Source organism: Sminthopsis crassicaudata, chromosome 1 (genome assembly GCF_048593235.1).
Source record: "Sminthopsis crassicaudata isolate SCR6 chromosome 1, ASM4859323v1, whole genome shotgun sequence".
Lineage (NCBI taxonomy): Eukaryota > Metazoa > Chordata > Mammalia > Dasyuromorphia > Dasyuridae > Sminthopsis > Sminthopsis crassicaudata.
Genome location: NC_133617.1, coordinates 582,996,206 through 583,015,835, shown reverse-complemented (window position 1 = coordinate 583,015,835; position 19,630 = coordinate 582,996,206). Strand labels below are relative to the sequence as shown.

The window sequence follows — 19,630 nt, the reverse complement described above, 5'->3', positions numbered from 1 at the left end:
TATCCTAATTGGGCTCCTTAAAGTTTTTAATTCCACTTGGAGTTATGCTAACAGAAAATTCTCCTATACCATAGGTATACTTTGTCCTCTGCTGCTGAAGTTTGAATTCCACTCCATCCCATACACTCAGTTTTTAATTTAAAGAATTTTTGTTACCACTTGTTTTCCTTTCAATCCTATAGATTGAACCCAGGATCTCCAAGGGCTACTCTATTTAAGACATAAGGACATGTTAGGTGTTTAATAAATACTGGTTGAACTTACATTGAGCTGCCTCTTTAGACATGTCACTAGGAAGCATCAGTTCTCCACCTTCTGCAGAGATTTATTTCTTTGCCTTCATTCATGGAAGGCAAACTCACGTCTGTTAGTGACCACTTTATCACATGTTATTTTCCCTAGGAATCAATATATATTAAGTGAAGAGAGGACTCTGGGCCCTCTGCTATTGCCCATTGTGTCTGCTGTATCTCATTTGCTTCACTGTAATGTCTTTGTGGTATCAATCGGTGCAAACATGGGAAAGTTCAGAAGAATATCCATTGTTCAATACAGGGAAACATGGAATATACAATGAAATAGCAGAACAAGCCAGGTTTATAGAGGGGGATTATGCTTAAAATATGTACTGTCAATGAAGAAGGTAGAAAATTTCAAGTCCTCTACCACCCAGTTGGAATTGGGCTAACTCCACTGGATCTCCCTAGAGGGAATGGGGCAACTTTCCAAGCCCCTAAAGTCTTTGGGTTTTTATAGGTTTATTATCTAGGTCTATATAAACTTGGCATTGAGGGAAATAAGGAACCTGAACCTGAGGCCTGGTGTTGATATGTGCTAAACAATAACAATAGTGATGTCAACCAACCAATCTTGTATTACTTCCAAATTGGTCTCTGCAACTTTCACCCATTGTTCTTAGATTTGCAACTTGAGCTAAAATGGGCAAGTCTAATTCTGAATCTGAGCAACTTTGACAATCTATCCAATGTCTCTTCTGTTATTTTTTCTTTTACATTTATTTTTTTCTGTTTATACCTGTACATTTTAAAAAACACATTTCCTTATGAATTATATTGAGAGAGAAAAATCAGAAAAAGGAAAAACCAAGAAAAAAAAAATGAACATAGCTTGTGTTGATTTGATTCAAGTCTCCATAGTTCTCTTTTTGGAAGCAGATGGTATTTTCCATCCAAAGTTTTTTGGGATCGCCTTGGATCATTGAACCACTAAGAACCACCAAGTCTTTTATAGTTGATCATCACACAATCTTGCTATTACTTTGTCCAGTGTGTTCCTGGTTCTTCTGTTTGTTTCATTCAACATTAGTTCATGTAAATCTTTCTTAAGCCTTTCTAAAATCAGCTTGTTCATTTTCTATAAAACAATATTCCATTATTTTCATTTATTCAACCTTTCTCCAATTAATAGGCACCTACTCATTTTCCAATTCTTTGCTACCACAAAAAGAGCTGCTTGCAAACATTTTTGCAGGTGTAGGTCCTTTTTCCTCTTTTATGATTCCCTTTTGATATAGAAGCAGTAGTAAGTAGGGCATAGTTTCAAATCTGTTATTTTCTAAAAGAATAGTATAGAAGGCTGTCAAATGCTTTGTTAAAAGTATAGGCAAACTAAAGAATCCCTAGATCTATCAGTCTCATAATTTTACCCCAAAAGGAACATGTATTAGTCTGGAATAATTGAGTTTGTGGGGATGGGGAGCATTCATTTTTGAGTTGGGGTCTCCTTTTGTCTGAGATGGGACGTTCAGGGTCTTCTTATGGACTGTAAACCCCATTTCATATAGATATAGGTTTAACCAGCTTCCCTTCACAAACAAGTTAATGGCTTCCTACTCATGGAGACTTTATGAGAATTGAACTCAGAAAAGGGTAAAGTTAAAAGTCTGTTTTATTACATATCTGCAGAAGTGAATATGAGCTATTAAAATAGGCACATCCCAAGAGAGAAGGATCAATCACTATATCCCTGTTCCTGGCCACAGGGTTCTTCCTGTTTCCCCATTTGCTTGGTACTCCAGGAGGTACAGTTTCCTGCTTTACAACTCCTACATACTTACCCCTAAGTATATTGCCCCTCCTACTACATACATCGCATGGTCATTAAAATGAGTCTAACCTCCTCCTGGGGATAAGTTAATATTAATAAAACAATTAAGCATTCATCCTACAGCTAAGCAACAATCTTTATCCTATCTTTCTGTGCTATCCCTCAGCTAATTTAGTCTTGTTTTAACTATAAATTCTATATCTAAAATATTCTGTCTTCATAGGATGTTCCTCTTGTATATTTCTGTGAAAACAAGGTCTCATATTTCACAATAATAATGTTGAATGTTAGTGCTATACTCAAAATAAATTCCAGTTTAGTTTGTATCTCGTTTGTGCCTAGAAATTTAAATGGATTGCCTCAATAGAATGTGAACTTCATGAGAAAGAGGATTTTTTTTTTTTTTTGGTGGTATCTCTATAGTGCTGAATTAGCACAGTACCTGGCGTGCAGTAAGCATTTAATGTTGACCGACACCTAACCAAGTAGGACACTGACAGCTCTCCTGCTAAGAAGTAAGCCTGCCAAAGTTAGGTATCATGGAGCATCACTGACGGAATGAGACCCATTCCCTTAATAAACGGAGCAGAACTCCATCCACGGCAGCATTACCCCTTCAAAGTCATCATGTTAGAGATTCTGTAGTCATTCCAGTGATGCTGCCATTGCTCCAAACACATCAAGAACATTCCACAAGCAACAAGACTTGCAGTCTTTTTGCCTGTTCTCAATGGGAGCATTTAATTATTTGGAAAGAGCCAAATGACATTTGAAAGCGAGTCTGATAAATGAGGTAGAATTCCATTTAAGATTCCCCCTCCCCCTTTTAAAACTATGAGGCAGAGATATTGAATTTTTTTCTTTTTTGGTCACTCATAAACTCACCCTGATAATGCTGTATGTAAAGTTTAAATAAAGGTACCATGGTCATTTTAGAGATTAAAAGCCCATTTTTAGTGAGTTAATGGTGTGAATGTATGCAGACAGAATTGGGGGTAATTGCATATTTAAATACTATTAAATATTTCTTTTTATGAAAGCCCTGATTATGATATTCTCTGAAAGCTGATTTCATATTATTAAAATAGTCTTTAAACCATAACATAAAATGCTAATGAAAGCTTTATTATTTCAGTATATAGTCTCCTGTGACTTTGATCAAGATAAGTAATGATCAGGTGAATGACTTGGCAACCTTCCTGGCCTCGGAAATCTTTTTATATAATAGGATACTAAGTAAAACTTTGCCACATGTTAAAATACATTTGATAATACTCCAACTACTTCCCCGAATCATCATCTGCTTCCCTGCCAATGAAATTTTAATGTAGACGAGAATTTTTTTTTTTTAAACACTTAAGGCCTGCAGGAATTTTTGCAAACTCAATAGCCCTCACTCCACAGGCATAATACCTATGTTTAAATTCTCTCCTACCTCTAGAGGGGCTTCTTGATTTATGCATCTAAACTAGTTTGCATTTTGATCATATCTGAGATTCATTATTTTGGATATAGCAATATTGTGTTGTCTGAATTTAAGCATTGTATAGCTAAAATTCATTGACTATTACTAATGAGTTATTTGAGAATATTCAAATAAATTGAAGCCTCCTCAACAGTTCCACTATTGCACTTGTTCAGAATACAGTTGGGATCCGAACCTCTCTATGTCAAGGGCCATGGCTAGAACTGAGTCCCATAAGCAGCTCCTGGGGTTTCCCTCTCTATGAAGACTCAAAAGTATGACCTAAAAATGAAAGCAGGGCTGAGAGAGCATGAGTGGAATTCTTTACCTTTTTATGGAACGAAATCAAGAATACCCACATATTAGACTGAAAATCACCAATTGACATTGTTATATTTTTACTCTGTTAAACATTTCAATCCAATTTGGGCTATCTTGTTGAAATTTGGGGGGCCCACGCTGGGCTACAAGGAAACAAACTGAAATTGTTTTATATTTAGCACATGATTTTGGTTTTGGAGCATTCTGAGAAGCTGTGAGGACTGAGGAGAATGTGCAGCCTGCCATCTTGTTGATCTATAAGTCCCCTCAAGCCCTCTCACTTGGGAAGGCATTTGAGTTCTTTGGAGGAAGCTGTATTCCATGTCTTGCTGGCACATAACAATGCTGACAAAATGTTAACAAAATGTTTTAACAATTTCAAGATGGATTTTTGCTTTCCTAAAAACCTTGAGGTCAGGAAAAGAGCTCTGCAATTCCCCCAAGTGATCCAAACCCTGCTCCTCCCTTGTCCAACTCTAGGCTCTTAGTCTCAGTAATGCTGATCCCAAATCTAGATGCTGATGTATGAGCTCATAGGGGCCCACCAAAATGCATTGTTAGTGCATGCATGGCCTTTGGTCTTATGTATTTATTGGTCATCTATATAATGCTTGACTATCAGAATCTTATACATATTTTATTTTCTATAATCAGATTTAATTAGTTCTTGGTTATCAGCATGTAGACATTATAAACAATTTGTACATTTTAAAAGTGTTAAAAAGACCAAAAGTTAGGTGTAATCCTTTTCTAAACTATTATTCTAGTGACTTTTTTCAGTGTAGAGGCAACTCTTTCCCCAAAAGAGGTTACTAAATATCAGTGTACTGAAAATGGTTAATAGGTCTTTATAGAGTTCCTCTAATTCTATATTTAACAAAACTGTAAGTTTTCCACTCTTTTATACTTCATTAATAAAATTACTGAAAAAACTTTGTACTGCCACTACCAAAGATGACAATGTCATAACATACAAATTTGAAAGGGAGATTTAGCACATGAGGGAATAGTTTTATGTGGAGAACAATTGTATTGAAAGACAAGGAGGATACAGATTACTTATTTAAAATTCAGAGTCATAACTCATTGCTATCTAAACTTCATTTAACATGATATAAAAACTGTCTATGGAATGTTAAACCTATGCAGGACACTCAACACACCTTTTTAATTACAACCATTATAATTTCTGGCTATGTAGAAATAACAAGCAAAAAACTATAACCATGATTTCAGCTCTTTAAACAGAACTCTAAATAGTCACTTTAGATTGGCCTACACTTATCTAAATACCCTAAAAAATTAATCTGGGGGAGGAACAGCCTCCTTTAAAATGTTTCTTGAACTACTAAAAAAAACCTTGTATTTACAAAACAATTGATAAAAATTTTCCTTTGAATTATATAAGAAAGGAGTAACAGGGACAACTATTAAAAAGACTTGGTAGAAAATGTTACTCAGATTTGGTTGGGTTTTTTTTCCTCTCTTGTTGAACTGGACCTCTTCATTTTATTTTCTTTTTTTTTTTTTTGCAGACAGGTCATCTTCTCCTCCTAGTTGGTCAATAATTCTTTCCATTTTGTTTCTTTTCCTCCTCCTTTTGTGTGAACTTGGTAGTCATTAAGGTTTACCCTTTCCTACTGTTTTTTGGGGCTTGGTTCAACCTTTATTAAAGAAATGGTTTAGTAAGTAATCTTACTGATCTTCTCCTCTTGGGCTTCTCCCTTGCTTCCCCTTCTGCAGAATTGACTTTTCTCTTGGGGATGTTGGCTGTGAATGTGGATTAGGCTCCTTCTCTCCAGATTGGCCAGCACCTTTGTGGGTTGTTGGAGAGGAGGGTTGTGGTTGAGGATGCTTCTTTTCAAGCAGGACTTCTGGACTTCAAAGCTCCTTCTCCTGCTGCTCAGGCTTTCTAGGACCATCTTATAGATGTTACATTTTTTTTTTTCCCACTCTAATTGACTGCCTCTCTTCTAATCCTAGGTGCATTTTGTTCATACAAAAAATTTTTTTTAATATTTTAAAGCTTTTATTTTCAAAATATATGCAGTTTTCAACATTCACCCTTACAAAACCTTGCATTCCAAATTTTTTTTCTCCTTCCCTTTCCCTCACATCTTCTCTTAGACAGCAAATAATCCACTATGTGTTAAACATGTACAATAAACATGTGCAAAAATATACATATTTTCACAATTATCATGTTGTATAAGAAAAATCAAATCAAAAAGGAAAAAAATGAGAAAAAAACAAAATATAAGTAAATAACAAAAAAGTGAAAATACTTTGTTGTGATCTACACTCAGTCCCCATAGTTTTCTCTCTGGGTGTAGATGGTTTACTCCATCACAAAACCATTGGAAATGACCTGAATCAATTCAATGCTGAAGAGAGCCACATCCATCAAAATTGATCATCATCTAACCTTGTTGCTATGTACGATTTTCTCCTGATTCTTCACTTTGCATCATGTAAGTCTCTCCAGGTCTCTCTAAAATCATCTGATCTTTTCTTATAGAACAATAGTATTCCATAGCATTCTTATAATTTATTCAGCCATTCTTCAACTGATAAGCATACACCCAGTTTTCAGGTTCCTGCCACTACAAAAAGGACTGCCACAAACATTCTTGCACTAGTGGGTCCCTTTCCCTCCTTTAGTATCATTTGGGATATAAATCCAGTAGTAACACTTCTGGGTCAAAGGGCATGCATAGTTTGATAACTTTTTGAGCATAGTTTCAAAATGCTCTCCAGAATGGCTGGGTGTATTCCCAATTCCACCAACAATGCATCAGTGTCCCAGTTTTCCCACATCGCCTCCAACATTCGTCATTATCTTTTCCTGTCATCTTAGCTAATCTGAGACATGTGTAGTGGCATCTGAATTGTCTTAATTTGCATTTCTCTGATCAATAGTGATTTAGAGCATTTTTCATATGACTAGAAATGGTTTCAGTTTTTCCATCTGAAAATTGTCTGTTCATCTCCTTTGACCATTTGTCAACTGGAGAATGGTTTGAATTCTTATAAATTTGAGTCAATTCTCTTATAATTTTAATAAATTTGAGTCAATTCTCTTATAATTTTGGAAATGAGGCCTTTATCAGAACCCTTAAATGCAAAAATTGTTTCCCAGTTTACTGCTTCCCTTCTAATCTTGTCTGCATTGGTTTTGTTTGTACAAAAACTTTTTAACTTAATATAACCAAAATTATCCACTTTGCATTACATAATGTACTCTAGTTTAGTTTTTCTCTGGCCATAAATTCTTTCCTTCTCCACAGCTCTGAGAGGTAGAATATCACAAAAGTTTTTTCAATTCCATAAAAACCATCTACTTGCTTATAATCGCTTCACTATTACATTAGTTAAAAATTCAACCACCCCCTAAACTGAGCTGTGAAAAGGTTAAATAAGTTGCTTTTCTTTTATTATTTTTAATGTTCAGGTCATATGTGGAATATGAAAGATGCTGGTCTATACCTAATTTCTGCCAGAATGCTTTTTCATCTGCCCAGTACTACTTGTCAGATAGGAAATCTTTCCTACACAATTTGTTTTTGGACTTATGAAATATGGGTTGAGAGGTACTTTCAAATGTTGCAAAGTACAGAAAACCTCAGGTACTTATTGTCAGAAACTACTTTTGGGATACTGTGAAGCATATTCTTCTCAAAGGCCTTTGGAAAATACAGCCTTTGAACTTTTTAAAAATATCAAAATCCTACAGTTTATAAAATCACTATAACCAATATAAAAAGAAATCATATACACACACACACACACATACAAATCTATTATAAAGCTAAATTTTGTTAAGTTTCAGGGTGCTTAAAAAGAAACAAATCATGGGCTACGCATTCTTTGGGAATGTCTCTGCTTTGTCTTTTTACCATCCAGACTTAGTCATGTGATTTTTCTCCCACTAATGGTTGTATTGTGCCCTTTTTGGAAAAGGAAATTCATGAAGCATACCAGCAACTGTGATGAGTCTGCATAGTGTGTTAAATACGTTATTTCTCTGGCTTAAAAATAGCAAGTTTTTAGTGGATACAGTGTGTTGTCTTACTTGTTTTGGGGGAAGTAAATATGCTTAGAATTATTAAAAATAAAGGTTTGAGGTGGGGACTACTTATTCAGTTTTAAATATTGAGGGAGTTAACTACACTCCTACCCCAGATAATTTTGAAGGATGACTTACTTTAAAATATATTAATTCAGAAAATAAACTAATCCAAGAAAAGATGAAGAACACTGTCTTAATCTTCATTTTATCATCATGACCAATGTAATAAAAATGATACATCAGAAAAAAAATTGAAAATGAGAGATTGATCTGATGATAAAAGTACACATGGCTAAAGTCCACCATCTTTTTCTGGCAACTGTTTTTTGTATCTGCTTGACACTCTGAGGACATGAAAAATATGGAGATGAGATATTTACTGCTGTTTCTCAAACTGGCCAGATACTAAGATACCAGATTCTGCAATGTTCAGTAATGTGTAGGAACCATTGCCACAACAACAAAAAAAGCAAAACATAAATTTCAATTAAACTGAACTCAAATAAGTTATATTTTAAACTACTGTCATGAAAACTATATGAAAAAACACCTTATATACTTAAGTAGACAATTTTCAATGTGTACAAAGGGAGTAAAACTGGTGTGCATTTCAACTTTTTCTCCAATTCTGAATTTTATAAAAACAAACAAAAATGAAAGTAGGAAGGAAGGAAATGGCATTTTTACGACTTCAAAATTTTTAGTCTAATGATAATGTATGGCAAAGACTTGAGGGCTAAATATAAAAACAGAAGTATAAAAAGAAATCATATGAATAGACTACAAGGGGTGAGAACCCTTGTGAGATTTGTTCTGTACCTTGTGCACCTGATCCTTATTACTGAGATGACTTGAGTCATTTTAAGTTGAAAGGCAAGCAAAAACACTATCTAAAGAACACCACTCATTGCAAGTAGACCCTGCCTGGACTCCTTTATTGCAGCTAGGACTAAAAGTGGTAGGGTAGATCTTAATCAGGATCCATCTGAATCTGCTGGAAACAAAAGGAGATTACAAACTGAGTCCAAATCTATTTCCAAAACTGCTTGGACCCAGCAGTTCAGAATTTGGTTAACTTAGTAGGCTTAGAAGAGACTTTTCAAGGGAAGTTAGTTTGGTCACTTTCTTTTAAGGTTTTACCTATTTCTTCTTCTCCCTCCCCCCATCTCCATCTATCATACACCTAGAAAGCCTGAAACATCTCTTTTGCCTTCACTTTGTACACACACACAATTTCCTCCTCTCTATACACAAGACTAAAGGCTCCTCCTACCAGAACTTTTTCTCATTTCCTATCTAAGTTAGGAAGACCTCTGCTCCTAATAGACGCAGAAGCCGCTGGTTGCACGAAAAAGCAGAAAGCAGCCAGCTCCTTCATTTTCACAGTACAGAAGCTGATGTAAAAGTAAAGTGGAAAGCAAAGAAACACAGATAACCTGCAGAACAGTGACACCTACACTCAGAAAGCAGGACTGCAGCTCTCCAAACATTTAAGAGGCATTTGCTGCCAACAATCCTTATTTTAATAATGTTTTTCTTTCAGTCTTACTGCCACAAGTGGCACAATTTATTTAAACATATGGTTCAATGAATCACACCGTTTAATGTTACAATAGTTTTTATTGAGTGTAAGAACATATTCAATAAATACTTTGATTTTGAGGCCTTTATTTTGTAGTTCATTTTTCATTGGAAATCAGATTTACCTGGCACAAACACCATTGCCAGCAATGGATTTATCAAAAAGACAAATGCCAGGACATTAAATATTTCAATACTGTATTCAGCTGTTTACATCTGGACACCTTACAGTTTCCAAACATACCAAATGTAAATGGTTAATATGCTGTACAAATCAACACATTCTTCATAGAAGAAAACAGGAAAATGCTAATTTACTACAACCTGTCCATTATTTTTCAATAATGTTACTTAGGTTATCTCATGGATAATAATATTCAGACACAACTAGCCATATTTTTTCAACATCCTACCTAGTTTCTCATCGGACAAGTGAGAGAAGCATGTAGCCAGAATGATTTTGCATGAAGTCAGAGATGCCCCTTCTTTATTTTGTATTTCATAACTATGACTACACAGAGATGAAGACAAGGGTACATTTTAAAAAGCCATCTATATTTTATGGTTTTTGCTTCCCTTTTAAACTATAAACTATAAAGAAAATTAGATGTTGTAAATGAGGAAGTGCAATGTAAGAGACAACGTAATTTTCCTAGTTAGGTGGCCTTTTAAAGAAAAGAAGAATTCATTAATTTATGTTTGCATTCAATTATTCACATCTGTGCTCAGTGAACTTCAGTTCACTCAGTGAAACTTATGGCAACTTAACTCACTGATTAGTTTAAAATAAGGTACTTAAAAAAAAAAAAAAGATGCCAAGTTGACCAACATAACTAAATAGTCCATAGCTAACCAAATTTTATTACATGTCTCTGAATCCTGAGAGGATAAACTGTTATTCAATTCCCTCACATACACACTTACTAAAAATCCCACAAAAAACCCAAAATCCAAACATTTAAAAACTCTGAATTTCTTTGTTCTATAATTGACCTTCACTCTGCAGTCCCTTTTACCCAAGGCATGACTCCTGGTACATCTTTTTGTAGTTTAGCTTCCGGGAAGTTTCCAGCAAACCTTTCTCTTGCTTTGTCCCAATTCTTTTTGTTTTTACTTTGGAAGAGTTGAACATCTTCAATTGAAGATGATTTGCCTGTTCCCAAGCCTGCATGTGCCCGTCTCAGTTGAAGCTGGATCTGTTTTAAAAATTGAATAATCATATTTAAGAGTTACCATATAATTCTAAATAAATTGAAATTTGCTTTTCAACTGAGTTCTTGAATTGGAGTTTTCTGACTTATTTAAAACTAATACAACAAATTGTCAAATGCAACAAATACTTATAATAATACGTTATACCACTGTTCATGTAATTTCCTATCATTTTTTTCCTACATTACTATGCCTTGTCATGAAATCAGGATACATTATGGTTTCCAAAGCAACTAATTTCACCTTGAGATGTTTTTCAGCTATTCCCAGTCTAACTAAAAGTAGAAGCACTAGTCACATCCTTGCTTGACTTTCAACTAAAATATTCAGCTGTTGGGCTATTTGTTATTTTCTAGAAAAGAACTGAAAACAGGGGAAACTCTACAATAAGAATAGAATAAATAGAAGAGGTCTGTTTTGTTTTCTTAAGAACTATAGGTAGACTACAGTCTGATTGAGGAAAAGTGAGAACACTAAAGTTACAAATGCAAGTGAAAAATCACTCATTTATTATTTAAGGTATAAAGTAATTATTATGGAACTTCTGATGAGGAAAGTGAGATTTAGAAAGGTTAAGTAATTTGGGCATCAATAACTAATTATTAGCAAATTAATAAATAACAAAATTAGGATTCAGATTAAGTATCTAGTATCTGCAATATATTCTATTCCTCATTATCTTTGACATTTTCCATTATCCTCTCTATTTAATACATTTTACATAGGATCCCAGGTTTAACAGAACCTACTTATCTATAAAACAAAACAGGGATTCACCTTTTTAAAAAAGTGAACTGAATAGTTTATTTAAGGCCTTCTTTCTTGACTAGGACAGTTGGTATGTACACTGGAAAAGCATTTGTTAAGTGCTACATGTTAATCACTGTGCTTTCTTACTCTCCAGAAGCTCACATTTTATTTATGTGATGTCTTTATTCATACATAAAATAAGTTTCACCTATGAAAGGTTCAGAGCATTTTAGGGTGCAAAGGTAGGTCAGGGGGCAGTAGCTGAAGGACTAGCAGGTATATTAGCAGAGCAGAAAGTAGAGCCCAGTGACCCACCATTTCAGTGAAAAGATTGTAGTTGGCTACTCCATGGTATTCTTGATATTAGCAAATATATTCCCCATAAACTGTAGAATTAATTAGTGGGCAAGAGTTAAGAATGAAAAAGGGTTTAGGGTTACATTACTGAGAGGTGGGAGGAGAAAACGAGGAAAAGTGGGATGGAAGAAGGCTGATTTGTCAGTTTCCTAATCCTGGTGGTCTTTTTGTCTACCTGTTGGGATTTGGGTGGCTACAGGTGGGTTGAGGTAGGGGAGTAGATATATGAAATGTCAATTGCTGAGTATGGGCCTCCCAATTATAATTCACATTTGTTTAAGACTTTGTAAGTGATTCCTTCACAACTTAGAATGGATTTTTAAGCCCGAGGGTTGTAATCTACTTTGGGTCATGGACCTAGCTGGCAGTCTGGTGAAAACCTATAGGTTATTCAGAATAATTTTCTAAATGAATCAAATATACAGGATAAAAAAAGAAAACAGTTACATTGAAGTAATGATGATCAAAATACGGATTAAAAGTCCCTGGCTGAAACAGCAGTATGGGATTCAGCTTCTAAATTGTTCAGGATTTGACATACCATAAGTAAGCAATTAAAGACTCAAAATCGAGGCCTGCTATGACTCAATGAAATAACATATGCTATCCCAACTTTATATCAGGAATTCCTTTAAACTTCTTATTAAAATAAAGTTTTTACTGACAAGGAAATCTTAAAGATAGACTTACTGGAGTTTTCATTCCTCCACCATCCTTTCCTAGGCCTTCTCCTTTTTTCCAACCCATCTTCTCCAACATCTTCCGACCTTTGTTGTTGTCATTAATTTCACTTAAAGAGAAATAAAAATAAGACCTCATATAAAGAATTCAAAATATTTTTGAAAAATAATGAAATTAAAATACTAGAAGCATTAAAATGATAATTTAATTTGGGTAATGTGATCCACAAACTTGTTGTAGGTTGCTCACCTATGCCCTTATGTATTTATTAAAGTATTATGCAGATTGAAAAAAATGCAATAAATGCAATTCCAAGTAATTAGTTACTTGCAGTCTGTCTAATATCTCTAGACCAGAAAAGTTATTTTAATTAATATCAAGGTTCTGACAATAATTATCATTTTTCCTTTTAGTTTCAAATGAATTAAGGCCATCTTTGAATAACAAGCTGAGAATGTCAGACCTTTGTTTTTCTTTTACATTTTTTTCTTGACCTCTCATTCCATATTTAAAAGTTTTCAGTTTCCCAAACAAATACAGCCTCATAGAGATTAAACTATGAACAGTTTTATGAACAGTTTTAGTTATAGTTAAAAGAAAAAAAAAAAAAAACTTTTCTTTTGAGAACAATCTAATAGGTAATAAATTATTATTTATTTATTGTGAATTATAATTATCTTCATGCTAGATTTCAATTTTAATTGAATCCTGAAATTATCTTCTGAGAGAGAAAAAAGACTGAAGTAGTAACATTTAAACTGAAAAAATTTACATATACTATATTTCATTCCTTATAAATTGCCCACATTTTTGTTACAAATACAGAATCTCCTTCAAAAGAAGTTAAAGGAAAAAAATTAATACTAACATATACAATTGTGTTTTGTCCTGCAATAAAAAAATATTCAATATTCAGTTTTGCACTAGCCTGTTACTTTTTCTTCATAAATAATAAGTGCTTCTTCTTGCTAAAAGTAACCAGTAACTGCCTTAAATCTCAGCCCCTCTGACCTATCTAGGACTCTTCCCTATCAAGACAACTTCAATCTCTTTCTTTCTGATGACTCCCTCTTCTGCCTCCAGAAAATATTCTACCTAACCTTTCTATCTTGCTTAAAAAATTACTGTCCCATTTCATTTTCTAATACTCCTGTCTCCTGGTTCTGCTTGACTTCTTTAAAGTCTCCTTTGCTGGCATATCATCTACACCATGCCCCTTAACTAAAGCTACTTAAGACTCTGTCTTAGGCTCCTTTATACTTTCTCTCCATACTCTCTCTGTAGCTTCACATCAGCTCTCATGGGTGCTTCCTATCTGCAACATTCTGCAAATGACTTGCATATGTATATACCTACAAACATCTAAAACTGAACTTGTATTTCTCCTAAACTTCACTATTTCTCATGAAGATATGTCTGTCCTTTCAGTCTCCCAGGTTTGTAATGTTGACTTTATCCACATTGCCAATTAGGTGCCAAATCTTGGCATTTCTACCTATATAGCACCTCTTGGGTCCAATATCTTCTCTCCACTCATATGGCTACCATCTTAGTTCAGTGTCTTCTCATCTCTTACTCAGATTATTTCAACGGTCTTCTAATAAGTCTCCCTGTTCCAAGTCTCTCACTACTCCATAACATCTTACACACAGCAGCTGAACTTCTTTTCTTGAAACCCAGCATTGACCATATGACTCCTCAAGTAATTCTACAGGCTTCCTATTGACTCTACTATAAAATATAAACCCCTCTGTTGAGCTTTTAAAGCCCTGTATAACCTGGTTTCCAACTTTAACTTTACTAGATATCAATCTCTCTTACACACTAAGAACTGGACAAACTGATCTTATTTCTATTCCCCACAGACATTTAACAGAACATTCCATCCCATGTACCTGGCACACAGTATTATTAATGTACCACCAGATGACTGATTTCTGCCTTTCTTCCCAACTTCTCAAAATAAAAGTTTGTAACCAATACTTCCACTTCCATAACACTCCTTAAATCCATACAATGTGATTTCCACCCCCTCTATGTTATACTTACTCCCAAAGTCACTGACCAATGGCTTTATAGTTTTCATCTTCTTTCATCTCTATGCAGCAAATAACAGTGATCACTTCCCTATTCCCCTTGATTTCCATGACATTGTGCTCTCCTGATCTTCCTTCTTCTTACACATACACACACACACACACACACACACACCCTTACAAGTATTCCCTAATGCTCTATCCATGGTTCTTTGGAAGTCATCCTATCTTACATTTACCAGCCACTTAGTACAAGAACAGTCTCTGTACATATCTTGTGTTCTTTTTAAATCATAAACTCCTTAATAATGGAGATTGTCTTATTTCTCTAATCTTCTTTTGCATTTAGTACAATATTTTTCATGTATAATGGAGCTTACTCTTGTGTTCCTTCTGCTTTCTGGCACTCAGAAACTTGGCTTATTCCTACCATCTGCTTCTTCTACTTCTACTCACACATAGCTGAGCAGCTCTGGAGGAAGTCATTCAATTGTGATGAGTGGATGGATCCACCACTATGTACATTATCTAATCTCAATTGGGCCCTAATTGCAACAAATCAACATTTACTCTTCCCCTGCTCACTTTCTATTGCACTCCTCCAGCATATGTGTCAAATAAAAAATTCCTTTTCCCCAAGCTTTCCACATAAAACTTTTCCTGTACCACCTTCAAGGATCTTGTCTCAAAATTTATTGACAAAAGAAGACATTCACTATAAGTTCCATCTTTTTTTCCTTTCTCTTAAAGTCAAAACTTTCTGGCATCAGCCCTATTCATACTTTGTTTAGTCCAGTCTCTTTTGAAGACATGATCCTTCTTAGTAGGATTATATGTTCTTTATGCACAATTCCTTCTTGTTTCTTCATATCATATAACAACACATTTCTCTCTAATCTTTTATCTCTTTCTAACTCCATGGCTTCTTTCTTACTGCTCATAAATACAGTCAAGTCTCCCCATTGTTTAAAAAAATAGAAAGAAAGAAAAAGAAAAAACAAAAACACTACACTTGACTATTATTCTTTCTTTCTCGCTAAATTACTAGAAAACTTACTGCTTTCAACTGTTTCTCATTCATTTCTTAAAAATCCATCTAAAATCTTGCCTTGTAAAGGCAAGACTTGCCCAACACCTCTTAATTCTAGTGTCATACCTGTTAGTTCATATTAATTTTTCAAATTTATTTTATTCTTATTCATATTTACATAGCTCACTTTGCATTTATTTGCATGTTATATCCCTGATATAGTCTAGTTCAAGTTCCTCAAAGGCAGGGACTATTTTTACCTGTTTTTCTATCTCCAGCATTTAGCACAGGGTTGGGAACATAGTAGGTACTTAATCAATGTTAACTGATTGATTTCAATCCTCTGCAATCTGTATCACTATCACAGTATACAGATAACTGTTACACTTAATTCACTATTCTCTTTAAAGTTACTAAAGATCTTTTAATAATCTTTTAAAAGGTCAAATCAAATGACCTTTTTTCATCCTCATCAAACTTCAATTTTTTTGTAGCATTAATACTTTTAACCACTCTTATCTACTACATTCTCAAGATACTGTTGTTTCATTTCTCCTGCCTCTCTTTCTTCTCTGTTTTATTTGCTGGATCATCATTGATATCATGCTCCCTAATTGTAAGTATACATCAAGGCTTTGTCCTAGGTCATCTTTTCTCTCTAACCTCTTAATAACTTCATCAGCTCCCAGGGATTTAAACATCATCTCTAGGAAAGTCACTCCACAGTTTATATCTTTGGTCCCAGCTGCTTATTAGATATGTCCAACTCAACATCCCCACGGCACCTCAAATTCAACTTGTCTCAAAGAGACTTTTTATCTTTCCATCTCAATAAGGGTCTATATGCACAACCTTGGATAGACTTCTTCAGTCTATTTCATGCATTGCCTCTGCACTTATTTAATTACTTGCCAAGGCTTGTTGATTCAGATTCCACATCTCTCCCATTTCCCCTCCTCTTTATATTGCCACTACACCCTAATTTAGATTTTCATCAATTCTCACTTTGATTATTCCAATAGCCTAATTAAAATCAAATAAAAACTCCTCAGTTTGAAATTTACTCTTTCATAACCTGGCACCATATTATTACCCTTTTAAACATTTTCTGATCCAGCCAAACTGGCCTTCTTGTTCCGCATACATGAGATACAATCTCTTACTCCTCTGCCTTTGTTTTGGCTGACTCTTCTGCCTGGAACACTTTCAGTGCTTGTGACAAAAAATGACAAAACAAAACAGCACTCTTCAGTGTTCACCACTTTCACCTCTGTGAATTCCCTATTTCCTTCAAAACTGAACTGAAGGGCCAACAGATACTTTCCTAAGTGCCTCCCTGTAAAATGACCTCTATACTGTATTTATTTTGCGTTCAAGTTGATCTCCCTCCCTCAATAAAATGTTATTTCTTTGAGAGTAAAACTGTTAATTTCTTTTTTGTTCCCAGTGCCTAGCAGAGGAACATAGTGAGCCTTTAACAAATACTTGTTCAATAAATACTAATTACATCACATCATGCATTTGCATGAGTACACATCTATACATTGTACAAAAATAAAAAACACATGTAGCTTCTCAGGAACAAGGGGGAAATTATGCTAACATGAAAGAAGGCCTTTAATTAATAAGAGACTTTGTGTAAAAGAGGCCTAGAATTGAACAATTTCATACTTCACCACTGGATGTTGTGTTATCGTCCCTTTAAGCTATCATAACAGAAGCCAATTTAAATTAGGCAATACAAATATGCACACTGTATAATAAATGCTTCTTGCACAATGAATTGGTGGTAATACTCACGAATGGACAGAAGCAGGGGCATCATCTCTTTGAAATGTTCCTTCACTTCCAATCTGCTCCCTACGTTTTCCAGCTCTGTCTTTATATTTTGGATTCTTTAGTGCCTTTTCATCTTCATATTCTGTATTCTTCATAAATACACAAAAATCATTAGGGAAGAAGGAAATTTTAAAATAAATAATTTACACTGTCGTAATGTAAGGTGAGGAGCTTAATAGTGTTTTCATATTTACTTTTACAATAAGGCAAATGTTTCCACATATAGTGGAAATTAATCCCCACCCCCAAATTCCCTCATAACCAAAAAAATCCTAATTACTTCACTTTCAACTCTTCCCTCCCCTCCTATGCAGCTATATTTTCATAGCAAAATAGATTATTAGCTAATGGTATAATACACAATTTTGATATTATTGTCATGATATGATTTAATAATGTTTGATCCAATGTCATTCAGTCACTACTCTTTATCAAATGCTAGTAAACAAAGGTGCTTAAGACATCTGAAAAGTCATTGTATATTCTACATTTTAAGGGGCCAAAAGAGTGTTAGAATGCCAAAAGTGATTTTATAATGCTTACTGTAAAAGAAGATTTAGTGGTTTAGTTATATAAATAAACTTCTTCACCTGACTGCTGAACCAATAGCAAAAATGTTAGAATTCATTATTGGTGTTGCTGTCATTTGATTCTTGGACAGAGTTTTACCTTATAATATTATTTATCAATGTTTACAATAATGGTCATTCTCAATATTATCATATATCACATTCATCCTAAGTTAACAAATACAAGTTAACAAATATTAGAAAAAAGTCTGTATTACAAGAACAGCTGATTAATTCAACAAGAATGGAATACCTACATAAGACACTATCCAGTTAAAAAATACCAATATACATGATGTAATTGTGAAAATATTCAATTAATTTGGACATTTATTATTTAGTAAATATAAATATAAAAAGTTTCAACATTCTACCATGTCAGTTTTCTTTAATTTGAAATGAGAATATAAAATAATTCAAATCTAAGAGTTTGGAAAAAAACCATTTACATCATAATCCCCTCCCCCCTCAAATTTTGGCCCAGATATTTTATTAGAATTTTTTCCTTTATTAAATTAATATTTATTAAATGCATTTTGCATTCAAGCACTGTTCTAGGCACCAGAGATAAAAGAAAAAAAAATTCTATTCTCTCAAAATCAACAATGGGCAAATCTCTTCATTCCTTAGGGCCCTAGGCAATTACTAATACTGTTGCAGAACAGTAGTAACTGGTCTGCATTAGCAGAGGAAATTTTCTCACCAGGAATTCCCTATAACAAAAAAAACCAACCTAAAAGCAATGACTAAAAAACAAAGCAATTATCAGGGAAATATTGCATATAGAAAAACATCTTTATTTGGATGAAAAAACTAGGTGAACATTATCTTCACTTCCTGAACAGTATCTTCTCTTCCTGTAAGTCTCTAGTGTAATTAAAAGTATACTAAATTATGATTCTGAGGACACGGATTCTACTCTTGGCTCTTTTACTTAGCTATGTGACATTTAGTAAGCCCTTCTGATCAATTAAGAAGCACTTATTAAGTGCCTCCTAGGAACAAGACATTGTGCTAGTACTAAGGATGCTAAGACAAAAGTATCTTTAAGAAGTTATATTCTTTTGGGAGAAACATGTATCCATGCAAAATATATGCAGTAAATAAATACAAGGTAGATTGAGAGCAGTGCACTCATTGCTGGGAAAAAGTTTCAAGGAAGAAAAGATTTGATGTGAAAAGGGGTATTTGAGTTGAACTTAAATTAGAAATTCTAAAAAGAATAAATGATCTAGTGAAAAGTTTTGGAAAAGTCTATGATAAGACATTTAAATAGAAAATGGAGTGATACAGTGAGGTCTATGCTGTAGCAATATCAACATTGGTAGATGAGTAGAGAACATGGAAAATTACTGAAACAATTCAGTTTAGAAGAATCTGAACTAAATGATTGTCAAAGAAAAAAAAAGGGATGAAACTTTTTTACAATCTTAGTTTTAAGTGAAAACTGAAGACTGTCTAGTGTAGTTTCAGAAATGTTATAGAGGAAAAATGACAAAATACATGTGACAGCATTATGATAATGAATGGTAAATTACACCACATAAATATAAAGAGGTTCTACCGTTTCTTTTTTTGTCCCAACATAACATTTATAATCCCAGCTAGGCTAAACAGGCTAAAAAGAAAAAAAAACAAACCTTCATATGCTAT

General features: G+C 34.1%; 1 protein-coding gene across 2 annotated transcripts in view; it reads right to left on the bottom strand.

Annotated features, from left to right (window-relative positions):
• Positions 1-9,522: 9,522 nt before the first annotated feature.
• Positions 9,523-19,630, bottom strand: part of AGGF1 (angiogenic factor with G-patch and FHA domains 1) — a 62,021-nt gene continuing 51,913 nt past the window's right edge. For both annotated transcript variants that reach the window (XM_074282318.1, XM_074282317.1), the window contains exons 12-14: positions 17,370-17,497; positions 12,513-12,612; positions 9,523-10,699 (exon numbers count right to left, since the gene is read on the bottom strand). In XM_074282318.1, coding sequence (XP_074138419.1) covers positions 10,499-10,699; positions 12,513-12,612; positions 17,370-17,497 — 429 coding nt within the window. In that variant the 3' untranslated portion in view covers positions 9,523-10,498. The remainder of the gene's footprint in view (positions 10,700-12,512; positions 12,613-17,369; positions 17,498-19,630) is intronic.